The 21,639-nt window shown below is 35.5% G+C and overlaps 1 protein-coding gene across 1 annotated transcript in view; it reads right to left on the reverse strand.

Annotated features, from left to right (window-relative positions):
* Positions 1-1,753: 1,753 nt before the first annotated feature.
* The window catches only part of pomgnt1.S (protein O-linked mannose N-acetylglucosaminyltransferase 1 (beta 1,2-) S homeolog), a 37,666-nt gene continuing 17,780 nt past the window's right edge, over positions 1,754-21,639 (reverse strand). The window contains 16 exon segments of the mRNA NM_001094959.1: positions 1,754-2,234; positions 2,286-4,677; positions 5,169-7,085; positions 8,519-8,628; positions 8,783-8,918; positions 9,441-9,485; positions 10,721-10,785; positions 11,925-12,050; positions 12,179-12,307; positions 15,307-15,379; positions 15,593-15,651; positions 17,014-17,055; positions 17,674-17,757; positions 18,087-18,162; positions 19,468-19,538; positions 20,458-20,585. Coding sequence (NP_001088428.1) covers positions 6,998-7,085; positions 8,519-8,628; positions 8,783-8,918; positions 9,441-9,485; positions 10,721-10,785; positions 11,925-12,050; positions 12,179-12,307; positions 15,307-15,379; positions 15,593-15,651; positions 17,014-17,055; positions 17,674-17,757; positions 18,087-18,162; positions 19,468-19,538; positions 20,458-20,585 — 1,232 coding nt within the window. The 3' untranslated portion in view covers positions 1,754-2,234; positions 2,286-4,677; positions 5,169-6,997.

Genomic DNA, 21,639 nt, shown 5'->3' on the forward strand with positions numbered 1-21,639 from the left:
CAATTAATAAATCAATTAAATTAACTTAACAGCTCACCCAGCACAGAGCCAGACCCAGGTGTAAAAACCCTGGGTCTCTCGTTTGTAGGGTGTAGCTTCAACCAGTGTACGGCACAAACAGTATAAATCTCGGCAATCTTGTATGTATAGAAACTCACCGAAGATGCTTGGTGGCCCGGGTGCAGCGCCCCGAACCCGTAGCTGGGGGAGTAACTCAATGTAGACAGCGAAGAAGCACGCACTCCAAGGGCCAGTAATTGTGATTAAAAGCCTTTATTCAAACAGCTAAAACAATCGAACCTTACGCGTTTCGTATCAGAGGATACTTATTCATAGGCATGCCTATGAATAAGTATCCTCGGATACGAAACGCGTAAGGTTCTATTGTTTTAGCTGTATGAATAAAGGCTTTTAATCACAATTACTGGCCCTTGGAGTGCATGCTTCTTCACTGTCTACAATATAAAATGTTATTCCTGAACCAGCAAGTGTATTTTTTCACTTGTAATATTGGTGTGTAGGCAGCCATCTTAGGTCATGTGCTTTCAGAAACAGCCAGCACTTTAGGTTGGAACTGCTTTCTGACAGGCTGTTGTTTCTCCTACTCAATGTAACTGGAGTGACAGTGGGTCCTGGATTTTACTATTGAGTGTTGTTCTTAGATATACCAGGCAGCTGTTATCTTGTGTTAGGGAGCTGCAATCTGGTTACCTTCCCTTTGTTCAGTTGTTAGGCTGCTGGGGGGGGGGGGTTAATATCACTCCAGTGATATCACTTGCAGTACAGCAGTAAAGAGTGACTGAACTTTATCAAGTCACATGACTGGGGCCACCTGGGAAACTGACAATATGCTCTTTTGAGAAAAGGATTTCAGTGCAGAATTCTGCTGGAGCAGCACTATTAACTAATGCGTTTTGAAAAAAATATTTTTTCCTTTTAAATAAGGGCCGTAATTGACACCTGTTTTTTCACAGAATAAATTACCTCACTACTACTCCACACTGCTATTATTTGGAACAAGCCATTATTATTATTTGGAACAAGCCTCAATTAACGATTCATTGACACAGAATCAGCAACATGCATGTCATGACTGTTGGTTTCCTTTTACTCTACTACACCTAATAGTAAATTATTTGCCAAGTAGAAATAGAATTTAGACTAAAAACAGTGATTGTCGGACAGCTATTATTCTGGACACAACTGTAAATAGAGATGTTTTATATGCAAAAAGTGGTTGGCAGGCTGAACAAATATATACGTGTACTTGGCTATAAGTAACAGTTCCTAAAATGTAATTCTGCTTTCATTGCTTTAACTATGAGAGGTATGTGTTCAAGAAATCACTAAACTAAGAAGTACAGTCCCTAGATGTTAATTACTACAGACAAAAGCCCTCCGAACATTTTATATTCATGTCTTTATAACTACTCGTTTGTGCCACCTAGTGACAGGACATGAGCATTGCAGACTTGAAATATTCCGGATTGTCTGTCATTCCACTTTTTCACAACACTCTTAATACTGAAAAAAAAATTACATTTTTATAAAATATGTTAAAAAATGAATAGCTATTCATTTGAAAATCCCATATTCCTGGGGCATGCCAATACCAAATATAGTATAAATCAAAACCCCAAAGCTACACAAAAGCAAATTTTTCAAAATGCTAAACCAGAAATAACCATATTTTATAAATAATATCTTTCACCAACTTATTTCTTTTTACATAGAACTGTATAACAACACAAACGTAATGATGGTGGTTTTATTGTGTCACGTGATCATGGGCACAAAAAAGACAAAAGCAAAAATATAAGCTACAGAACTTCTAAAGATAGAGATACCATGTATTCATAGGGTATTCAAAGATATGAGGCTTCTAGAAACCACAAAATATATGTCGTTTGTATGAATGCATTTGAATGCCAGCAAACACTACATACTGCCTGAATTTCAACCTTGCATTTTATATCATCTTATCACCCGTGTTCTTCAGTACAAATGCAAAATATAATAAATGTATGTATGACACAATATGCATAGAATTACCCAACTACAGGTATCAATCCGTTATCTGGAAACCTGTTATCCAGAAAGCTCAGAATTACTGAAAGGCCGTCTCCCGTAGAATCCATTATAATCAGATAATTCAAATTTTTAAAAATTATTTCTTTTATCTGTAATAATAAAACAGTTCCTTGTACTTGGTCCAAACGAAGATATAATTAATCCTTATTGGAAGCAAAATCAACCTATTGGGTAAGAAATCACAGGTTAGAGTCAAGGTAAAAGGGTAGTAATATGCTAAAGAGAACATTAAGGGGCCCATTTACTTAGCTCGAGTGAAGGAATAGAAGAAAAAATACTTCGAATTTCGAATGGTCGAATATGGATTCTTCGACTATTGAATAGGCTACTTCGACCTTCGACTACGACTTTGAATCGAATGATTCAAGTAAAAAACGTTCGACTATTCAATAGTCGAAGTACTGTCTCTTTAAAAAATACTTAGACCCCCTAGTTCAACACCTAAAACCTACTGAGGCCAATGTTAGCCCCTCCCATAGGGGGTCCCCATAGGCTTCCTAACAATTTTCTGACCGAAGGAAAATCCTTAGATCGATGGATTAAAATCGTTCAATTCGAAGGATTTAATCGCTCGATCGAACGATTATTCCTTCGATCGTTCAATCATAGAAATAGCGCTAAATCCTTCGACTTCGATATTCAAAGGATTTACATTCAGCAGTCGAATATCGAGGGTTAATTAACCCTCGATATTCGACCCTATGTAAATCTGCCCCTAAATCTAGGTTTCTTGAGCTCCCTCTGACTTTCCCCATGTGAAAGATAATTATTTTAAAAACTGTAAAGTGGGGTCACAGCAAGTATTTCTAAAGGGTAAATGTATCCCCCCCTAAACCACTCAGTGCGTGGTTCACCTTCAGGTTAACTTTTAGTATGTTATGGAATGGCCAATTCTAAGAAACTTTTCAATTAGTCTTCATTATTTATTTTTTATAGTTTATGAATTATTTCCCTTTTTCTCCTGACTCTTTCCAGCCTTCAAAAGGGGGTCACTGACCCTGTCTGAAAACAAATGCTCTTTAAAGCTACAAATGTATTTATTACTACTTCTATTACTCATCTTTCTGTTCCGACCCTCCCCTATTAATATTCCACATTCTCATTCAAATCAATGCATGGTTGCTAGGGTAATTTGGACTCTAACAACCAGATTGCTGACACAGCAAACTGGAAAGCTGCTGAATAAAAAGCTAAATAACTCAAAAACCACAAATAATAAAAAATGAAAACCAATGGGAAATTGTTTCAGAATATCACTCCTTAGATCATACTAAAGCTCAAAGGTGAGCAACCCATTTAATTAATAAATTACATCCAACAGTTTCAGAACTACTGAGCTAACAAAACATATGTGATATATATATATATATACATACATACACACACACACACACATGCAGAACACACTATATAGCATCACTAACTTTTAGATCACCACCAGGCAGAAAGTTTCCTTCATTAATAGATTGCAGGGGTATACCTGCGGGCAGATAAATAGAATATAATAAATAGACACAGACCCACTGCCGGATTGGGTGCTGGTCGACAATTTGTCAACCTCTTACATCACTAGTGACCAGTAAATTCTTCCTTTTGCTTGGTTGCTATGGCTTACTGCATCAGGGCAAAGTTAGTGTCTTTTATTACATAACCTCAATGTCATATATTTTTAAATGACTGTAATGAATTGTTTTGCTTAAAATTAATGGAATTTCATTTCATTCTCATTTCATTCTCGAACTTGAAAATAGGCAAATTAGGGGTTGGTATGATATCTGACCAGATCTTTTCTGGAACATCAGTATTTAGCTAAATCTAAAGAGACAGTACATGACACATTTCAATATTTGAATTTTTTTCAAATTCGAATCGAATTTGGACTATTCCCTAGTCGAAGTACACAAAAAATAGTCCGAAACTCGAATTTTTTTCATTCGAAAATTCAACTCGAACTTTGATAAATCTGCCCTATATATTCTCTGCTTTGAATAAACATCTCCATGCAGGATACAGATGTCCAATCTGTCGTCCTACAGCCGGTTATGGACCACTACTCCCTGCAAATCAATAGCAGGTTTCAGATACAAGCCATACCAGGGGCCACCCAGCATGACTGCATTACAAAAAACAACTCAATTGATGGTTGATATGGAGTCAGCATTGGTTTTAACAGTTTGTTTAAATAGGAAAAAGAAGGTTGCATTTTTGTAGAAGTACAAGACTATAAAAAGATTCATTACATATAGTACCTTCATACATATACAGTATGTATGTTTATTAGACTATGAAGATTTTCATTCATCCAAGTCATGGTATATCTAATATAAGTAATTAAAAAAAAATCTGTTCATTAAAATGCATTTTATCAGAATGTAGGGGAAAGGAGACAATATTTAAGTAATCAACAACTCAAAGGAAAGAAAGGCAATTCTAAATATACAGAAGTGCAACTTTCTTTGAATTAGTGCAGAAAATGGATTTTGAATGTAGACAGAGGGATATACTATGAAATGCATACATTCCAGTGTTCCAAGAGTTTCTTATGATTACACAATAGAATCACATCATATAAATTAACACAGAAGACTTGGGGGCAGATTCATTAAGGGTCGAATTTCGAAGTTAAAAATACTTCGAAATTCGACCCTCGAATTGAAATCCTTCGACTTCGAATATCGAAGTCGAAGGATTTAGCGCTAATCCTGCGATCGATCGATCGAAGGATTTTTCGTTCGATCGAACGATTAAATCCTTCGAATCGAACGATTCGAAGGATTTTAATCCAACGATCGAAGGAAAATCCTTCGATCAAAAAATCACAGGCAAGCCTATGGGGACCTTCCCCATAGGCTAACATTGACTTCGGTAGGTTTTACCTGCCGAAGTAGAGGGTCGAAGTTTTTTTTAAAGGGGAAGTACTTCGACTATCGAATGGTCGAATAGTCGAACGATTTTTCGTTCGATTCGTTCGAATTCGAACGAATTTAACCAATTCGATGGTCGAAGTACCAAAAAAATACTTCGAAATTCGAATTTTTTTCATTCGAATCCTTCACTCGAGCTTAGTGAATCAGCCCCTTGATGTATGTGCCCATTATAAATTTTGTTTTCACATTAGAATTAGATACATTTTATTCATCAGGTCTATTCCAATGAAATGCAGAAATAAAATTGCACATAAGCTTTGTTACCAGAGGATGAACATATTCTCTTGTTTTACCAAACAGTCTAATGTTCTGATTCAGCAGCATCTGTTCAATACGGATTCTTTGTGCCAAACCTAGTGTTAGGAATTGAAAAATGATTAAGTAAAAAGAAGTTATTAACAGACTATGCAAATCTATTTGAAAAAAAAAAAAAAAAAAAAAAAAGATGAATGTCATGCAAGGTAATGGTAGGGGATGTATTATCCATTATCAAAGGCAGATTTGCTTTTTCTCTGCAAAAAGAATGTATTTTATGCTTGATACTAATTACGCTAGCATAAATCATGACCATGAAACTAGAAACATTTTCAGCTTCCCTCAAGGGATAAATGCAAAAAAATGTTTAATATTAAATGTAAATTGAATTATTATTTTAAAGGGTTTATGTGTGGGTGCTTGGGTACTTCTTGCTCCCGGAAAAGAGTCTTTTCCATTCTAGGGAAAACTTTAAAATGCCCACACTTTCAGCAATAACATTTCAGGGATTTTGAAAGTCATCGTTCATAGTTCATAGTAAGTAAGGCAGATTTTAATGTGAGTTACACTAATCAAAGCCACACCCTGGATGAAGAAGTTCTAATGTTATGATTGAAAAGCTCCTTCTCAAGCAGTTGCGGCAAATCATATATGTGCCCTGTTGATTGGCTGGTGCACCAGAGACTAAGGGAGCTCCTTTTATGCACAAGGTGCCCTAGACCTCCTTGTACAGATTGTTTTAGCTTGGAGTAATCATTTTCTTTATATTTTTCGCTCACATACAAACACATATATATATTACACATGTGTACATGTATTTCTCCATACACAAGTATTACACTATATATATATATATATATATATATATATATATATATATATATATATATATATATATATATATATATATATATATATATATATATACACACATACATACACACTGTATATACACATATACTATTTCCACCTGTACATGTATATACACCAACCAGTATGAAAATGACAAACTACCCTGCAAAAAAGAAAAAAGTGAGTTTGAGTCAAGTGAACAAGGCAGATTAACAGCAATAAGGCACTGGAAAATGCTGCCGCCGGAGTATAACAATTACTGTTTTAATTTAACATAAAAAAATAAAATAAAAGACCACTGCAACCAAGGCTTCCAGCAGTAGGTGTATTATTGCAGGGGCTGCAGCAGAAATCCAAAGGACACAAAACTTTAACTCAGACAAAGGTCACCGTAGCCTTCATTTTCAAGTGAGCACCCAAAAGCCTCAGTACAAATACATTTTCTCCAAGTAAAACATCATATGAAAATAACATGTACATGATCAGTAATAAATTAAATATAACAAAAAAATAATCCCAGGTTGAAATGTATTTTCCTTAAGAGTAGTTCTAGTGAGAATAAAATTGTGAACCTCCTATTCTGTATTCCAGGTTTCAGGAATCATTGGCAGAACTGTTGCTCCAAATGGAGAAATAATTTACAGCTTCTCTCTGAAATTGTCTCTGAAAAGTAGTGGTCTTTAAAAGGGATCAAATAGCTATATATGCGGTTGCAATTATTCTTCCCCATTAAGTCAGTGAATCAACCCAATAAAAATGTGCTAATTACAACTGACAAAACAGTAAGGAGCTGGTTAGAGGTTAGTGTTTATGCTCCAAAATGCACTACAGGAGGGTCCATCCAGAACAAATGGAAACATATAATTCAGGCTTCAGGACTGGTCAATCCCAGCCACGGCTGCTTCTTCTTTTGGAGGAGGTTCCAGATAGATGGGGGTAACTGAAGCAGGTTTCTTAACCCTGTATAAAAGAATCAAACTCTAATGAGGGTAAAATCAAAGCAAATTAACAATGACTAAATAAGTATTCAACTAGTGAACTAGTACAGAAGGTAACTGCTAATGCATGTCGGTGCAGAACATAAAAGCAATTTCACCCCATGCATTGGTCACAGCATTTTTATACTTATATATTGAGAAGCTTACAGGTAACCCCCACACTAAGCACCAATGATCATTATATTTTAGATTCAGATGCGTGCAACACCAGTCTTTGTTTGTTGTTACAGCAGATCACCTATTAAATCAATCATAATATGAGCTGAAGTAGGTCAACTTACAGTTTACAGTACATAATGGGAATAAGCCATTTTTCATAAACTCTGCAAGTCAAGTACTGTTTACTAAATAAATGGACAGTGGTAAATGATCTGTAATCTATATCTTTCCAAACCATTTTTGTGATGTCCGTTGTTCCCCTAACTAACCTGTTACCTGCCAGAGATTGTACATTTTACAGAGCTGACAGTCAGGGACCTCAATACTGACACTGTAAAATGTAACAAGAACTTGTAAATGGACCCAGAAGCTTACAAGTAGAAGTTTATTGCAGCAAAGATATGTATAAGGTAGGGATGCACCGAATCCAGGATTCGAAAAGGATTCGGCCTTTTTCAGCAGGATTCGGAATTGGCGAATACTTGTGCATGGCCGAACCGAAGACAAATCCTAATTTGCATATGTAAATTAGGTGTGGGAAGGGAAATCCCGTGACTTTTTTTTGTTACACAACAAGGAAGTAAAAAACTCCCCCCCCACCTTTTCATTCCCCACCCCTAATTTGCAAATTACGATTCGGATTTGGTTCGGTACCAAATCTTTCACAAAGGAATCGGGGATTCAGCCAAATCCGACAAAGTGGATTTGGTACATCCTAGTATAAGTGCATTTGGCTTGCACCATGTGCCATTATATTGTTAATGAACCTTTACCGATTTCTAGCAGTCCTATATTACACAATAAGGGTTACATTTTTCCCTATAGCAGTAGATAATATATGCAATGCTGTCCCTTTGAACTCTGAACCATTCTTGGAAACTGGACAGGAAAAATAATTTGGTAAATAAACAGACTTTAAAATAGCTATTATTTGAACTAACTATTGTTGCTAATCAAATAACCGCCAGGGTTAGGGGCATTAAGATGATCTTCCTACTAGGACAGGAAGTCTGGCATTAATGCAATATGGCCACATGCAGATGGTTATCTAAACTCTAAACTGAATCACCAATCATCCCAGTTTTCCATTTAAGTCAGTAAAACTATGACGGGTGCACACTGCAAGTCACACAGTTTGGTCAGAAATAATCCTGTGTAGCCAGGATTTCATGACTAGCCTAGATTTCCAGGGTGGTCCTTTAAATGGGAGAAAAAAAGTCTAATAAAGTAACTCACGCATAAGGAGAAAAAGGAAATCCCACCACCAAAAAGTGGTTCTTCTTTCGGAAAAGGCGCCAAAGTCCTTTGTGGTTCCCTCTCACATCAAGGTCCCAAATATGCAGGCACTAAAAAGTCAAGCAGATAAAAACTTAGGTTTTTCTTAATTTGAAAACAAACCTGAACTGAATCATGGCCCTTCTAGTACTGAAATACACAAACAAGAATGTGAAGATTATATAGAAGACCATACTGAAACTAAAAGAGAAAATACAGTGTTACCTTTGCAAGCTGAGTCCAGGTGGTAAAATCTGCTTCTTGCTCCATTTTGATATACATTATATATGTTTTCCCCTCTGTGTCTGGAATGAAGGAGTCCTCACAAGGGTTTTTACTATGGTCTAGGACTTCTGCTTCACTAAAGAGGTATAGGAAAATTATCACATATATATATATATATATATATATATATAATGTTAAAAATGAATGACATATTTGCCCCTATACCTATATAATGGGACACCCAATAGTGGAAACATGAAAAAAGATGTAGTATAATATTTTATATATTTAAACTGTCATTTCTCCAGCTATCTGGCATAGGTTGGTGAATATCAGGGTTCTTCCTAGCACTTCTCTGCCTGCACCTCAATCTTTACAATAAAACAAACGTACCCAAAGCTGATAAGAACACCTGGTACATTAAGTGCAATGTCAAACTGGCTTTTATATAATCAGTTCTACACTGTCTGCTGAGAAGCAAACACATTGGGTAGCTATATTTAATCTCCATCCGCCCCCTTTTTTGCCCAGTTGGACATTTTTTTTTATGGAGAAAGCACTGGAGCATATGCTTTTTTATTAGAAGCGGAGTGATCACCTCTGAAATATAGAGCAATATATCCTTTTACCAGTTTAAAAAGTCATTCAATTAACTTACCTCAGAATTCTGTGGATTTCTATTTCATAAGCATCTTTTTGCAGACTAGATACAAATAGAAAAGGGAATGTTAGAAATAAATAACTTTTAAAATACACAGGCAAGATTGTGAGAGCAAAACTGTAAGGAACTTACACACTATGGGGCCTATTTACTAACGTACTATCGAATTTCAAAATTTTCAACGAATCTCTAATAATTTGTTGGTTTTTTAAAAAATGTGAGATTCGTTAAGGGGCAGATTTATCAAGGGTCGAAGTGAATTCGAGGGAATTTTTGAAGTAAAAAAAAATCGAAATTCGAAGTAATTTTTTTGGATACTTCGACCATCGAATAGGATACTACGACTTCAAATTGGGTTTGAAGTAAAATTGTTCGAATATTCGACCATTCGATAATCGAAGTACGGTCTCTTTAAAAAAAACTTCAACTTCAATATTTCGCCAAATTAAACCTGCCGAAGTGCTATGTTAGCCTATGGGGACCTTCTAGAGCATTTTTCTGAGTTTTTGGAAGTTGAAGTAAAATCGTTCAAACAATTATACTTCGACCGCAAATGGACAAATTTTATGTAAAAAACTTCGACTTCGATATTCGAATTTCAAAGCTTTTTCTACTTCGAAATTCGACCCTTGATAAATCTGCCTCAAGTGTAAAAACCACTAATATAAAAGTTTGCCAGGTAAAAGTTATCAAGGTCCTATAGAAGTCAATGGGCATTACGCTGATCCTGTTTGACCGCTTTAAATTTGTAGAGGATTTCTGATTTTTTTCCCGCAAGATTTTCAAGGTATTCATATATTTTGACGCATCGTCCAGCATAATTTTCTGTTCCTGCTTTTTTATTCGGATTTTTTAAAATAAATATCACGACATTCGTTTTAGTGTCTGTGAGTTTAGTCGTGGTTTCAAATTCACATTTATTTTCAAGATTTATTTCAGACATTCTTTTTATTATAATTTGTTTTTAAATAAATATGCAAATATTTAATTTAAAAAAAAAGATTATTTGAAGTAGAAAAAAAACTATCATTACACAAATGTGAATTTTGATAAGCCCATAAGACCTAAATGAATAAAAAAAAAAAACCTGTATCTATTTGATTTCTGCATAAACACATTCTACAGATAAAAAAGTTAAAATTAAAATATTCTAATGATTCCTCTCTTTGGTTTCAGGAAACAAATTTTATAATAATTCAGTAGTTAGTGATAAGTATAAGAACAAAAAAACAAAAAATAAGAAAGTAAAATATATAGGAGTTTTATGTCCTGTATACCTTTTCACATTTGAGAGCTGCACATTTGGTACAGTGTTGAACTTGTGCTTTTTAAAATAGGCTTCCTGTTAAAGAAAAGAATATCCAACAATGGCAAAGTTATTTCAGACGCAATGTCTTGAGTTCAAAGTAATTATTATACGGAATATAATTCAATATATATCTATACATGTATGCATTGTTCTCCCTGTCTGTTATATTAAAGGAGAACTACTACAAGAATGAAAAGTTAATCATAGTGAAATAAACTTTCTAAATATAATTAAAAGTACTTAAAGAAAAACTATACCCCCAAAATGAATACTTGAGCAACAGATAGTTTATAGCAGATTAAGTGGCATATTAAAGAATCTTATCAAACTGGTCTATATATTTAAGTAAATATTGCCCTTTTACATCTCTTGCCTTGAACCACCATTTTGTGATGGTCTGTGTGCTGCCTCAGAGATCACCTGACTAGAAATACTGCAGCTCTAACTGTAACAGGAAGAATTGTGGAAGCAAAAGACAAAATTCTCTCTTTTGATTGGCTCATGTGACCTAACATGCATGGTTTGTTTGTATGCAACGTGAATCCTACGATCCCAGGGGGCGGCCATTATTTTTTAAAATGCCAATTTTCTATTTTGGATTACCCAATGGTAAATACTACTAAAAAAAAGTATATTATTATGAAAATGGTTTATTTACATGAAGCAGGGTTTTAAATATGAGCTCTTGTATGCAATATATTTTTATAGAGACCTACATTGTTTGAGGGGTATAGTTTTCCTTTAACGGTTTCTCAAATATTCAAATTATTCTGTATTATCTCAATCTCAGTATCTGGCTCTCTTTTTAATCCCTCTTCCTGAAGAACATTTTGGCAGACAGATATAATACATCTTTTAAGGGGGACTCCCTTTTATAGCAGATGTATTAACAGATTAATTAGAGCTCACTAAAATAGTTGATTTCAGCACAAACAAAAAACTGTCTCTCTACATGCAGGATTTGTGCCGGAGTTGGTTATTTTGAAAGAGTGAGGTCTTGCACATCTTCTAGGCAGAACTCCCAAAGGCTGTATTAAACCCAACTGTCAATCCAAAACTCAAACTTCTGCATGAAAAGAGACAGATGCAGAGAAGGCGATAGTGAAGAGTAACTTTGAAATAAAGCACATATAAAATATACATACAAGTTAAATCAAGCAAGTCTGACTTACATGGAAATAGCCGTTCATGTTAAGACCAACAATGCCAAAATGATATGACCTTGATACATCTGGGATGAGGCACTCTCTGTCCTTCCTTTGCTCTGGCATTCGCATCCACATATCCCAATCCCACAACTGTCAGATGAATGCAAATGAGGAATATTTCAATAAAAATCACAAATGATTTAATGCTTTGCAAACAAACATCTTTAATATATGTTGTGTGGAAACATAGTTAAAAGCATATAATATAAATAACTTGCTTTTTCTGGTGTTGGCCACTTTGGTTCCAGTTCATCTTTGTAAAGATTTTTTCTTAAAACCCATCCTAATCCTGGCATAGACTCCACTCTATAGAGGAGGGAAGAGTCCTCAGCAGTGTGTTCATATCCCTGATGATTATAAAATATGATATTACAATAAAATAATAAATACATAAACAGAAAAAGGAAACAAATCAACATTTAAAAAAAATTATATTGATAAATAATCAAAATAGTGTCTGATGGGTTTGAGTTCTGCTGTCAGGAAGTAGGTTATTGGTTAAAAGGTTGCACGAACTGTACTTTATGATCTCAGAATTCATTTAGCAAAAGAAAAGGGCCAGACAAAAATATGTGTACTTATCTCAATCAAAAAAAGGGGACTTGGAATTACCCAGTTATCCTTATACACAATCAAATGGCCACTCTGCGTATAATGATTGACTTAAAGTGATACTGACACTAAAAAATACTTTTTAAAATATGAATATACATTTAGGGGCAGATTTACTAAGGGTCGAAGTGAATTTTCGAAGTTAAAAACTTCGAATTTGCAAACTATTTTTTGGGTACTTCGCCATCGAATAGGCCTAAATTCGACTTCGATACAAAGTAAAAAAGTTCGACTTCGAAAATCGAAGTACCGTCTCTTTAAAAAAGTTAGACTTCGACACTTCGCATCTTAAACCTGCCGAATTGCTATGTTAGCCTATGGGGACCCTTCTAGAACCCATAGCCAACATTTGGCTAAGTCTTTAGAAGTCGAAGGAAAATCGTTAGATTCGAAGGATTTAATCGTGCGATCGAACGCTTTTCGTTTCCACCCAAAATGGCCAGATTCTATACAAAATAACTTCGACATTCGAAGACGAAATAATTCAATTCGATGGTCGAATTTCAACGTTTTTTCCACTTCGAAATTCGACCCTTGATAAATCTGCCCCTAAAAGTTACCTATAGGTCATGCTGATCAATTTAATGGTAGAAGTAAAAAAAAGGAAAATTTCTGGTGTCAGTATCTCTTTAAGGCACTCCAAGACTTCCAAGCTATGGATATCAGTATTACAACATGATTTACCGTATATACTCGCGTATAAGCAGAGTTTTTCAGCATCCTCGGCTTATACTCGAGTCAGCGGGCAGTAGCTGAGATTGCAGTCATTCCTATACCAACAGTTCACTTGGGGAGAGACTGCAATATCACACAGAGCCCTCTGTTGGTTATATGAAAGAATAACAGTGCGCCCTCTGTTGGTTATATGAAAGAATAACAGTGACTGCAATATCACACAGCGTCATCTGTTGGTTATATGACAGAATAACAGTGACTGCAATATCACACAGCACCCTCTGTTGGTAATATGAAAGAATAACAGTGCGCCCTCTGTTGGTTATATGAAAGAATAACAGTGACTGCAATATCACACAGCACCCTCTGTTGGTAATATGAAAGAATAACAGTGCGCCCTCTGTTGGTTATATGAAAGAATAACAGTGACTGCAATATCACACAGCACTCTCTGTTGGTTATATGAAAGAATAACAGTGACTGCAATATCACACAGCGCCCTTTGTTGGTTATATGAAGGATTAACAGTGACTGCAATATCACACAGCGCCCTCTGTTGGTTATATGAAAGAATAACAGTGACTGCAATATCACACAGTGCCCTCTGTTGGTTATACGAAAGATTAACAGTAATGGCAATATCACACAGCGCCCTCTGTTGGTTATACGAAAGATTAACAGTAATGGCAATATCACACAGCACCCTCTGCACATGGTAGTGGGACAGTGGGACAATGCACACAGTAATCCATTTGGCAAGTCTCTGTCACCATCAACTTTGCAAAGAAGTCTGGTTGATCGCTGGGGGGGGGGTCAATTTGGCGGAATGTGCGCTGCTGGGAGACAGGGCTGTAGTTGTGTCTAAGCTTATACTCGAGTCAATAAGTTTTCCCAGTTTTCGTAGGTAAAATTAGGTACCTCGGCTTATACTCGGGTCGGCTTATACTCAAGTATATACGGTAGCTATTCCATTAGACATACGCCTATACAAAGATAATTAACTGCCTCAGATTACTATCAATCCCATTATTTCAAAGATGCTGATAACCTGGGATAACCTAAAGTTCAAATCAAAGTTGTTGAATTTACCATTCTAGAGTGACACCCCATTCTATATAACAAAAATTTCAAAGATCAACCAACTTAAAACATTGGATGCAATCGGATACACTCTGGGCATTTCAAATAATGAAAAGCAACTTGAAAAATTAGAAGACATTCTTCCCCAGGCACTGATCACATCGCTAGATTGGCTACACCTATGGCAAATATGACATTTGCTTGCTAAAGAAGAAATACTAGGTACCACTATTCCACTGGATACACCTATTGAAAAAAAACTATTTCCACATTAAATTTCTCTATTATATAAAATTATCACGGAAACAAACTTCTCAGACTGTGATCTGCACCGAATTAAAAGTGCGTAACTATGTGGTCCATCTAAGGGGAATCTCACGCAGATCATGTGGAACTTCACTTAACTGGGGGGCAGTTAAACAATTGCTACCCAACTTCACTGATTTGACAAGAGAAGACTCAGCTTCCTTCTTCTTGCTACAGAACAACACAATGCCAACAGCCCGATACAAAAGCTTGATTTTTATTTATACTTTTTATAGCTAATGTTTTTCTTTTCTTGTAATAATCAAGTCAAGTCAAGAGTGAGTTTATTGTCATCCATATACGTTTGTACAGTACACAATGAAACAAATCAACGTTCCTCTAGGACCATGGTGCTACACACAACATAGATGTACCGGACATCAGACAAAGGGCAAGGGCAAAAATATGCAACTCCTGCAAAACAGGACAGCATAGTGCAGGGACAGGACAAGACAGTGCAGACTCAGCAGATGTAATATGTTAAGTAAATAATGCTAAACATCAGACATGATGGGTGTATCATGAGGATCATCTATCTCTGATGAGCAGGATTTATGCACAGGCTATCTTGTTTCTCTAAAATAACCAACCTCTTTGACAAATGTGCACCATATAATAATGGATGCATGTTTATATGTTTCATGTATCCAAAATAAAGAATTTTAATATAAACCTGATCATTCCAAGCAGAGATGCAGTACAGGCTCTCATCCTCTTCCAGTAAATGGATAGTCTGGCTCAGGAAACTGCAGAATAATAAGTGATGATATGTCTGAATTAGCTGAATAATTAGCTACAAGTAAAGAGAATGAAATGATTTAAAAGATGTGTGACCAAAGGGCAAAAAAAATTTTTTACTTCCTTGTTTTGTGACAAAAAGTCACATGATTTCCCTCCCCGTCCCTAATTTGCAACTGAAATGGCCAAACATAAATATCAATACACACACACACACATACCTGAAGAAATCTACTGAAATGTCCAGGTCTTCTTCAAGTACAATCGCAAACTTTGCATCCTTTAATATAAAGAAAGATGCAATCACTAATTTGATATTATGAAGCCATTAAAGGGGAACGGTCATGGTCACAGATGGTGACTTTTTATTTTTCAAAAATGTTTTATTATACTTTTCTTTTTTAGATATTAATATTTTACTAGCCTTGCTCAACCTCAAGTTTTTTCTACTGCAAAGTATTCACCCATGGTGTTTGCCAGTAGTGCAGTGCAGTGCAAATTGCTGTAATTATTAAGTACAGGTATGGGATCCGTTATCCGGAAACCCGTTATCCAGAAAGTTCTGAATCACGGAAAGGCCGTCTCCTATAGACTCCATTATAATCAAATAATCCAAATTTTAAAAAATGATTTCTTTTTTCTCTGTAATAATAAAACAGTACCTTTTACTTGATCCCGACTAAGATATAATTAATCCTTATTGGAAGCAAAACCAGCCTATTGGTTGTATTTAATGTTTACATGATTTTCTAGTAGACTTAAGGTGGGAAGACCCAAATTACGGAAAGACCAGTTATCCGGAAAGCCCCAGGTCCCGAGCATTCTGGATAATAGGTCCCATACCTGTATATGTAAACCTTTGGGGAAAAAAGTAATGAAAAATTTAGCAGGGTGCTTTTATAAGCAATTTATTGACTGCTAATGTTGAATTTTAGAACAGCCCCATCTGCATCACCAGCATGTGATTCTTTTGGAACAAATTTGCTGCACCTGCCGGTGCAACCTACTTCGAGAACCCCTCCTCCACTGTTTTTCAAACAAACGATAAGCTAGTTTTCAGCCCAAAAATGCTCAATTGTTTATTTTTATCTATACAAGTATGGGATCCATTATCCAGAAAGCTCCAAATTACGGGATGGCCATCTCCCACAAACTCTATTTTAACCAAATAATCAAAAATCTTAAGATTCATTTCCCTTGTCTCTGTAATAAAACAGTAGTTTGTACTTATCCCAACTAAGATATAATTAATCCTTAGTCTATTGGGTTTATTTGATATATACATGATTTTCTAGTAGATTTAAGGTATGAAGACCCAAATCACAAAAAGATCATTTATCCGGAAAAACCCAGGTCCTGAGCATTCTGGATAATGGGTCTCATACCTGTACCAGGTTGCATGGACGGGTAGCCTGCATATTTCTGCCTAGGGCTCATAGCCCATGTAGCAAGTTCTCCACAGGCATTTTGGCAACAGCAAAATAAATAAATACATAAATTCTGCCTATCACAGACTATAATGGAAATCCATATGCTGGTACAAGCAGATTTTCAATAAATTTAAAGAGGCAGCACACAGAAAACATGGAATAGCCAGAATGATATATAGATGTCTGTATAGATGTTAATATATGTAACTTACTGGATGCAGATTAAATGTTGCAGTCAAACTAGCTTTGTAATGCTGTAGGCGATAAAAGAAACACAAAATACAGGGAAATAACATAACAGTTTAACAATTTCATGTGACAATTGGAGTCTATAGATTACTTTACAGTGGGAAAGTGACCCTATTTGTATGTACTCAGGAAAAAGTATTCTGTGGAATTTTACCTTTTTCATGGCTTTGAGTGAATTCACACAGGTGGAGCAAAGTTAAATTGTAGTGCAGTACAGAAAGGGAGGCAAATTATTCTAAAAAGGAATATCAAATGTCAAAGTCACAAAAGTATTTAAGTGGCGGCCGTCCCAGCAACTCAGTGTATGGGGCTCTCCCGATTGTTCGAAAAATAAGTTGGGTAGACCAATTAACCACGTACCTGTTGGGCAGGTTAGACAATATTATTGGATGAGGTGTGCAAAGCATGCAATAATTTAAGATGGACATTTGAAGTAAATCAAATCTGCACCATGTTTGATTCATGTTGCAATTTTATTTGTTCACAATTAACAGAAAGAAAATTAAAGTGCAACTAAAACTTAACCTGATCATATTTAAATATATCTTATATAGTTATAACAGACATAGGATAATGTATGCTATACACTTTTTTTAGCACATTTTACAATTATATATTGTTACCTGAGAAACGCGTGCATTTTTAATGCTTATTGGAGTGTGCTGAATGCCTTTTAAACCATACAGCTCCACAACATCCATTGGCTCCTAAACAAAGAGATACACAGCTTTTATGTAAAGTAATTACACATTTACATAATTTATCTCTGAGTAACTTTATTTCAGAGTATTTTTTTCCTCCCACACTCCATCATCATGCAGGAAGGTTAAATGGTTGCCGTTTCAATTGACCCTTGTGTATGTTCAAAGAATGTTCCAACAGGAGCAGAGACAGAATGATGAAAAATTTAGTAATGTGAAGCATAACAAGTAAAAAAAAAAAATACTGGCTAATCATGGGTGTCTATTCACATTCTGCTCCACAAGTATGAGGGAAATGCATGTTGATTAATTTAGAATTTTCATTCTTTCTTTACCTCATAATAGCCATCTATAAACACTGTGATCATCTGTGGACTAACACCTTGTGCTGACAGAAGAGAACGAAGCATCCTATGAAAACAAAAATATGTAAATAATACAAAAATAAATGTAAAGTCCTCCCCAAAAGTAAAACAGAAGATGAAGGCCCCTTTACGTGCTTAAACTGCAACCTGGAGAGCTGCTGAATAAAAAAAACTAAACAACTTGAAACTCATAAATAATAAAAATCAATCAGTGTCTGTTAAAAGTCTCAGAATATCAATGCATCATGATAAAAGTTCATCAAGCATTACTAAAGAAATAGCCCCAGATGGATGCTTGCTTTTAAACAGGTGACCAAGAAATGCTAACTTCTGCTAAAAACTGTAGCAAACTTTTTATAACATAACACCCTAAAAATATTAGAGTTATACTTCCTATATTATTATTATGATGATGATGATGATAATTTAATGATACATCCCAATCGAGTTACGAAACACTAACAATTACAAAGGACAAGAGGTTTGTGGGACACTTTTTGCAATCTAAAAATAAAAGCCAACACTGACCATGGGAAATATTTATCAAAGGGTGAAAATTTCCTACATAATTCTCTGAAAAACAATCACACTCTCTACACCCAGTAATACTGTATTTAAAGGACAAGGAACGTTAAACTAAAGAAGTAGGCTAGAAATGTTGTACATTATGTTTTGGCAACCACAGCCCATTAGCAGGGAAGATCTGATTCTCCAAAGATGCCCCAGTAGCTCCCCATCTTCTTTTCTGCGGATTCACTGCACGCTTTGTGCTGCTGTCACGTACTGAGCTTAGGGACCCACTTACAATATACAGTACACATAGAATAGAAATGTAACAATATAAGGCTGATTAGTAATTCATACAGATAATACCTACATGGCAGCACAGAAACCAGTTCAATTAGCATCAGAATTTAATAATTATTTTCTACTTGAAAATTTGCTACGACCCCTAAGCCATCTTCTCAACAGCTACTCAGAGCCCACTGTGCATGTGTGTTTCGCAGATACTTTCCAAGATGGTGACCCCCTGTGACAAGTTTGAAGTCCTGGCTCATTGCTGCTATTGACAAGCTGAAACTTTAGGCTGGTGCAATAAGTTCATTATATAAAGCATGGCAGTTTTAGCCATATTCATTTTTAGGGTTTAGTTCTCCTTTAATCACACCACAATGCCACTTTGCTAATATCTTTATAAACTTCTGGAGTACCTTTTCTTAATGTTGAAGATTATTTTTCACCATTATGAGCACATCAAAGCACCCAATCTCCTGTAACATACCCATATGAACTAATGCCCTATACATCAACTTGTTAAATAAGTAAAAGTTAAAAAAAAAAAAACAGTTACCTGTAGAGGTAGTTAGGTCTGTTGCCTGCAATAACAGCCACGGGAACAGTAGTCACTTTGTTTTCTTTTAACTGTATAAATTGAGACAATTACCCTAGTGAACAATGCTGACATGCACAAAACAAAACACCAAAAAATGTTCTAGTTAACTCATATTTCTAACTGAAAAGTAGTACAATCACCATCTTTTCTAAAATAGGGTATTCTAAAACAAGCAATAAATATATATTTATATACACCTGAAAATAATGTATCATTTATTATTAAGCATTCAAATCCAGCATCTAAAGCACAAATGCTATGCAAGACTACAAATGTATTGTTATGGCTATTTTTTATTACTCATCTTTCTATCCAGGCCTCTCCTATTCGTATTCCAGTCTCTCATTCAAATCAATGCATAGTTGCTAGGGCAATCTTGACCCTAGCAACCAGATTGCTGAAACTGCAAACTAGAGAGCTGCTGAATAAAAAGCTAAATAAGTCAAAAACCACAAATAATAAAAAATGAAAACCAATTGAAAATTGTCTCAGAATTTCACTCTACATCATATTAATAGTTAATTAAAATATGCCCCCCCTTTAAATGCTTAATGTAGATGTATAAGTGTATTTATAAAGTAATAATGTTTTTATCCTGTCCTTTTCTCATTATCTTAATTTCTTTAGTGTAAACAAATCATTAGGTCTCCATGTTTTTACAAATTGATTTGGTTTATTGAAGAAAAGTACATAGACCCATGTTTACCAGGACATACACAAGAGGAAAAAATGGTTGTAACATTTTCAAAATAAAAGTAGGTTTTTCTTTTTCAGTGCTCCTGTCATTAAAGATTAAGATCATGCAGAAACACTTTTATTTTGATGATAGAGTCTCTTTAAGAAAAGACCGGTGAAAATGATTAGTTTTTCATTGTACAATGAAGTGTGCAACACATAATTGAGCTCAACAGTAAACAGGCTTTATGGAATGTTTTTTGTGATACTCACAGGCATGGGGTTGAATTCTATGGGTGTGGGATCCTTGCAGCTGCAGACACTGCCATAACCTTCTACTTTGCTGCAAAATCTTTTGCGTCTTCTGTTTAATTCTGTATCAGGCCAATGGCATTCTGCATCTATGAATAAAATCTTTTCACATTAAAGACAGCTGTTTAATACCCATCAGGATGTTATTACAAGTACAGGTATGGGACCTGTTAACCAGAATGCTCAAGACCCGGGGTTTTCCATATAACAAATCTCTCCGTAATTTGGTTCTTCATACCATAAATCTGTTAAAAATAACTTAAACGTTAAATAAATCGATTAGGATTATGTTGTCTCCAATAAGAAAGGTACTGTTTTATTATTACAGAGAAAAAAGAAATATGTTTCAAATTTTTGAATTATTTGATTAAAATCTCTATGAGAGTCTATGGGAGACAAAATTCTGATAATTCAGAGCTTTCCAGACAATCGGTTCTGGATAAAAAAAGTCCTATGCCAATAACACATTTTCTAGGAGTTGATGTTTTGAATATATCTGCTTTTCAGGATTACATCCACCCAAACTGCACTGGAATTTAGATTGCTGTCCTTTCCCTCCTTTGGAAATGTTCAGCAATCCAAATTCTGGACTGAAATCTATGGGTCCTGAGAATGATCATTCCTTAATGTGAAACCCTTATTGGGAAAACTGTTAAAGGAGAAGGAAAGGCAAAAATAAACTTCAGCTCTAAGTGTTGCCAATGAACAGAACATATCTTTAACAGCAAACATTCCCTCATTAGTTTCTTCCCCAATATAAGGGCTGCAATCGATTTAAAAAAAAGTTTTAACATGTATGTAAAATCATACCCAGTTTGCAGTACGAAAATCACTCTGAATAGGGCACACGAATGCGCAATAGTTAGCAGCAGTGCCCTGCACATGCGCACTAGAATCTAATGTGTTCCCTGGTAGAGATGACGTTGCGGTCATGTGATGGAGCCGTCCGTCATCACTGACCTCTCTGCCCCGCCTCATTCGTTCTACCTCCAATCGGGATCCTGCTTCCTAGGACACTCAGTGAACCTATAAAAGCTCCTGCGCTCGCTCTGGTTTTAATTTGTCTGACTGAGGTCTGCAGTGATTAATTATAAAAAAATTAAAAGACGCAAACTTTTATTGTTAACTGTAAAGCTCTGGGCG

This window comes from Xenopus laevis, chromosome 4S, assembly GCF_017654675.1.
Source record: "Xenopus laevis strain J_2021 chromosome 4S, Xenopus_laevis_v10.1, whole genome shotgun sequence".
Lineage (NCBI taxonomy): Eukaryota > Metazoa > Chordata > Amphibia > Anura > Pipidae > Xenopus > Xenopus laevis.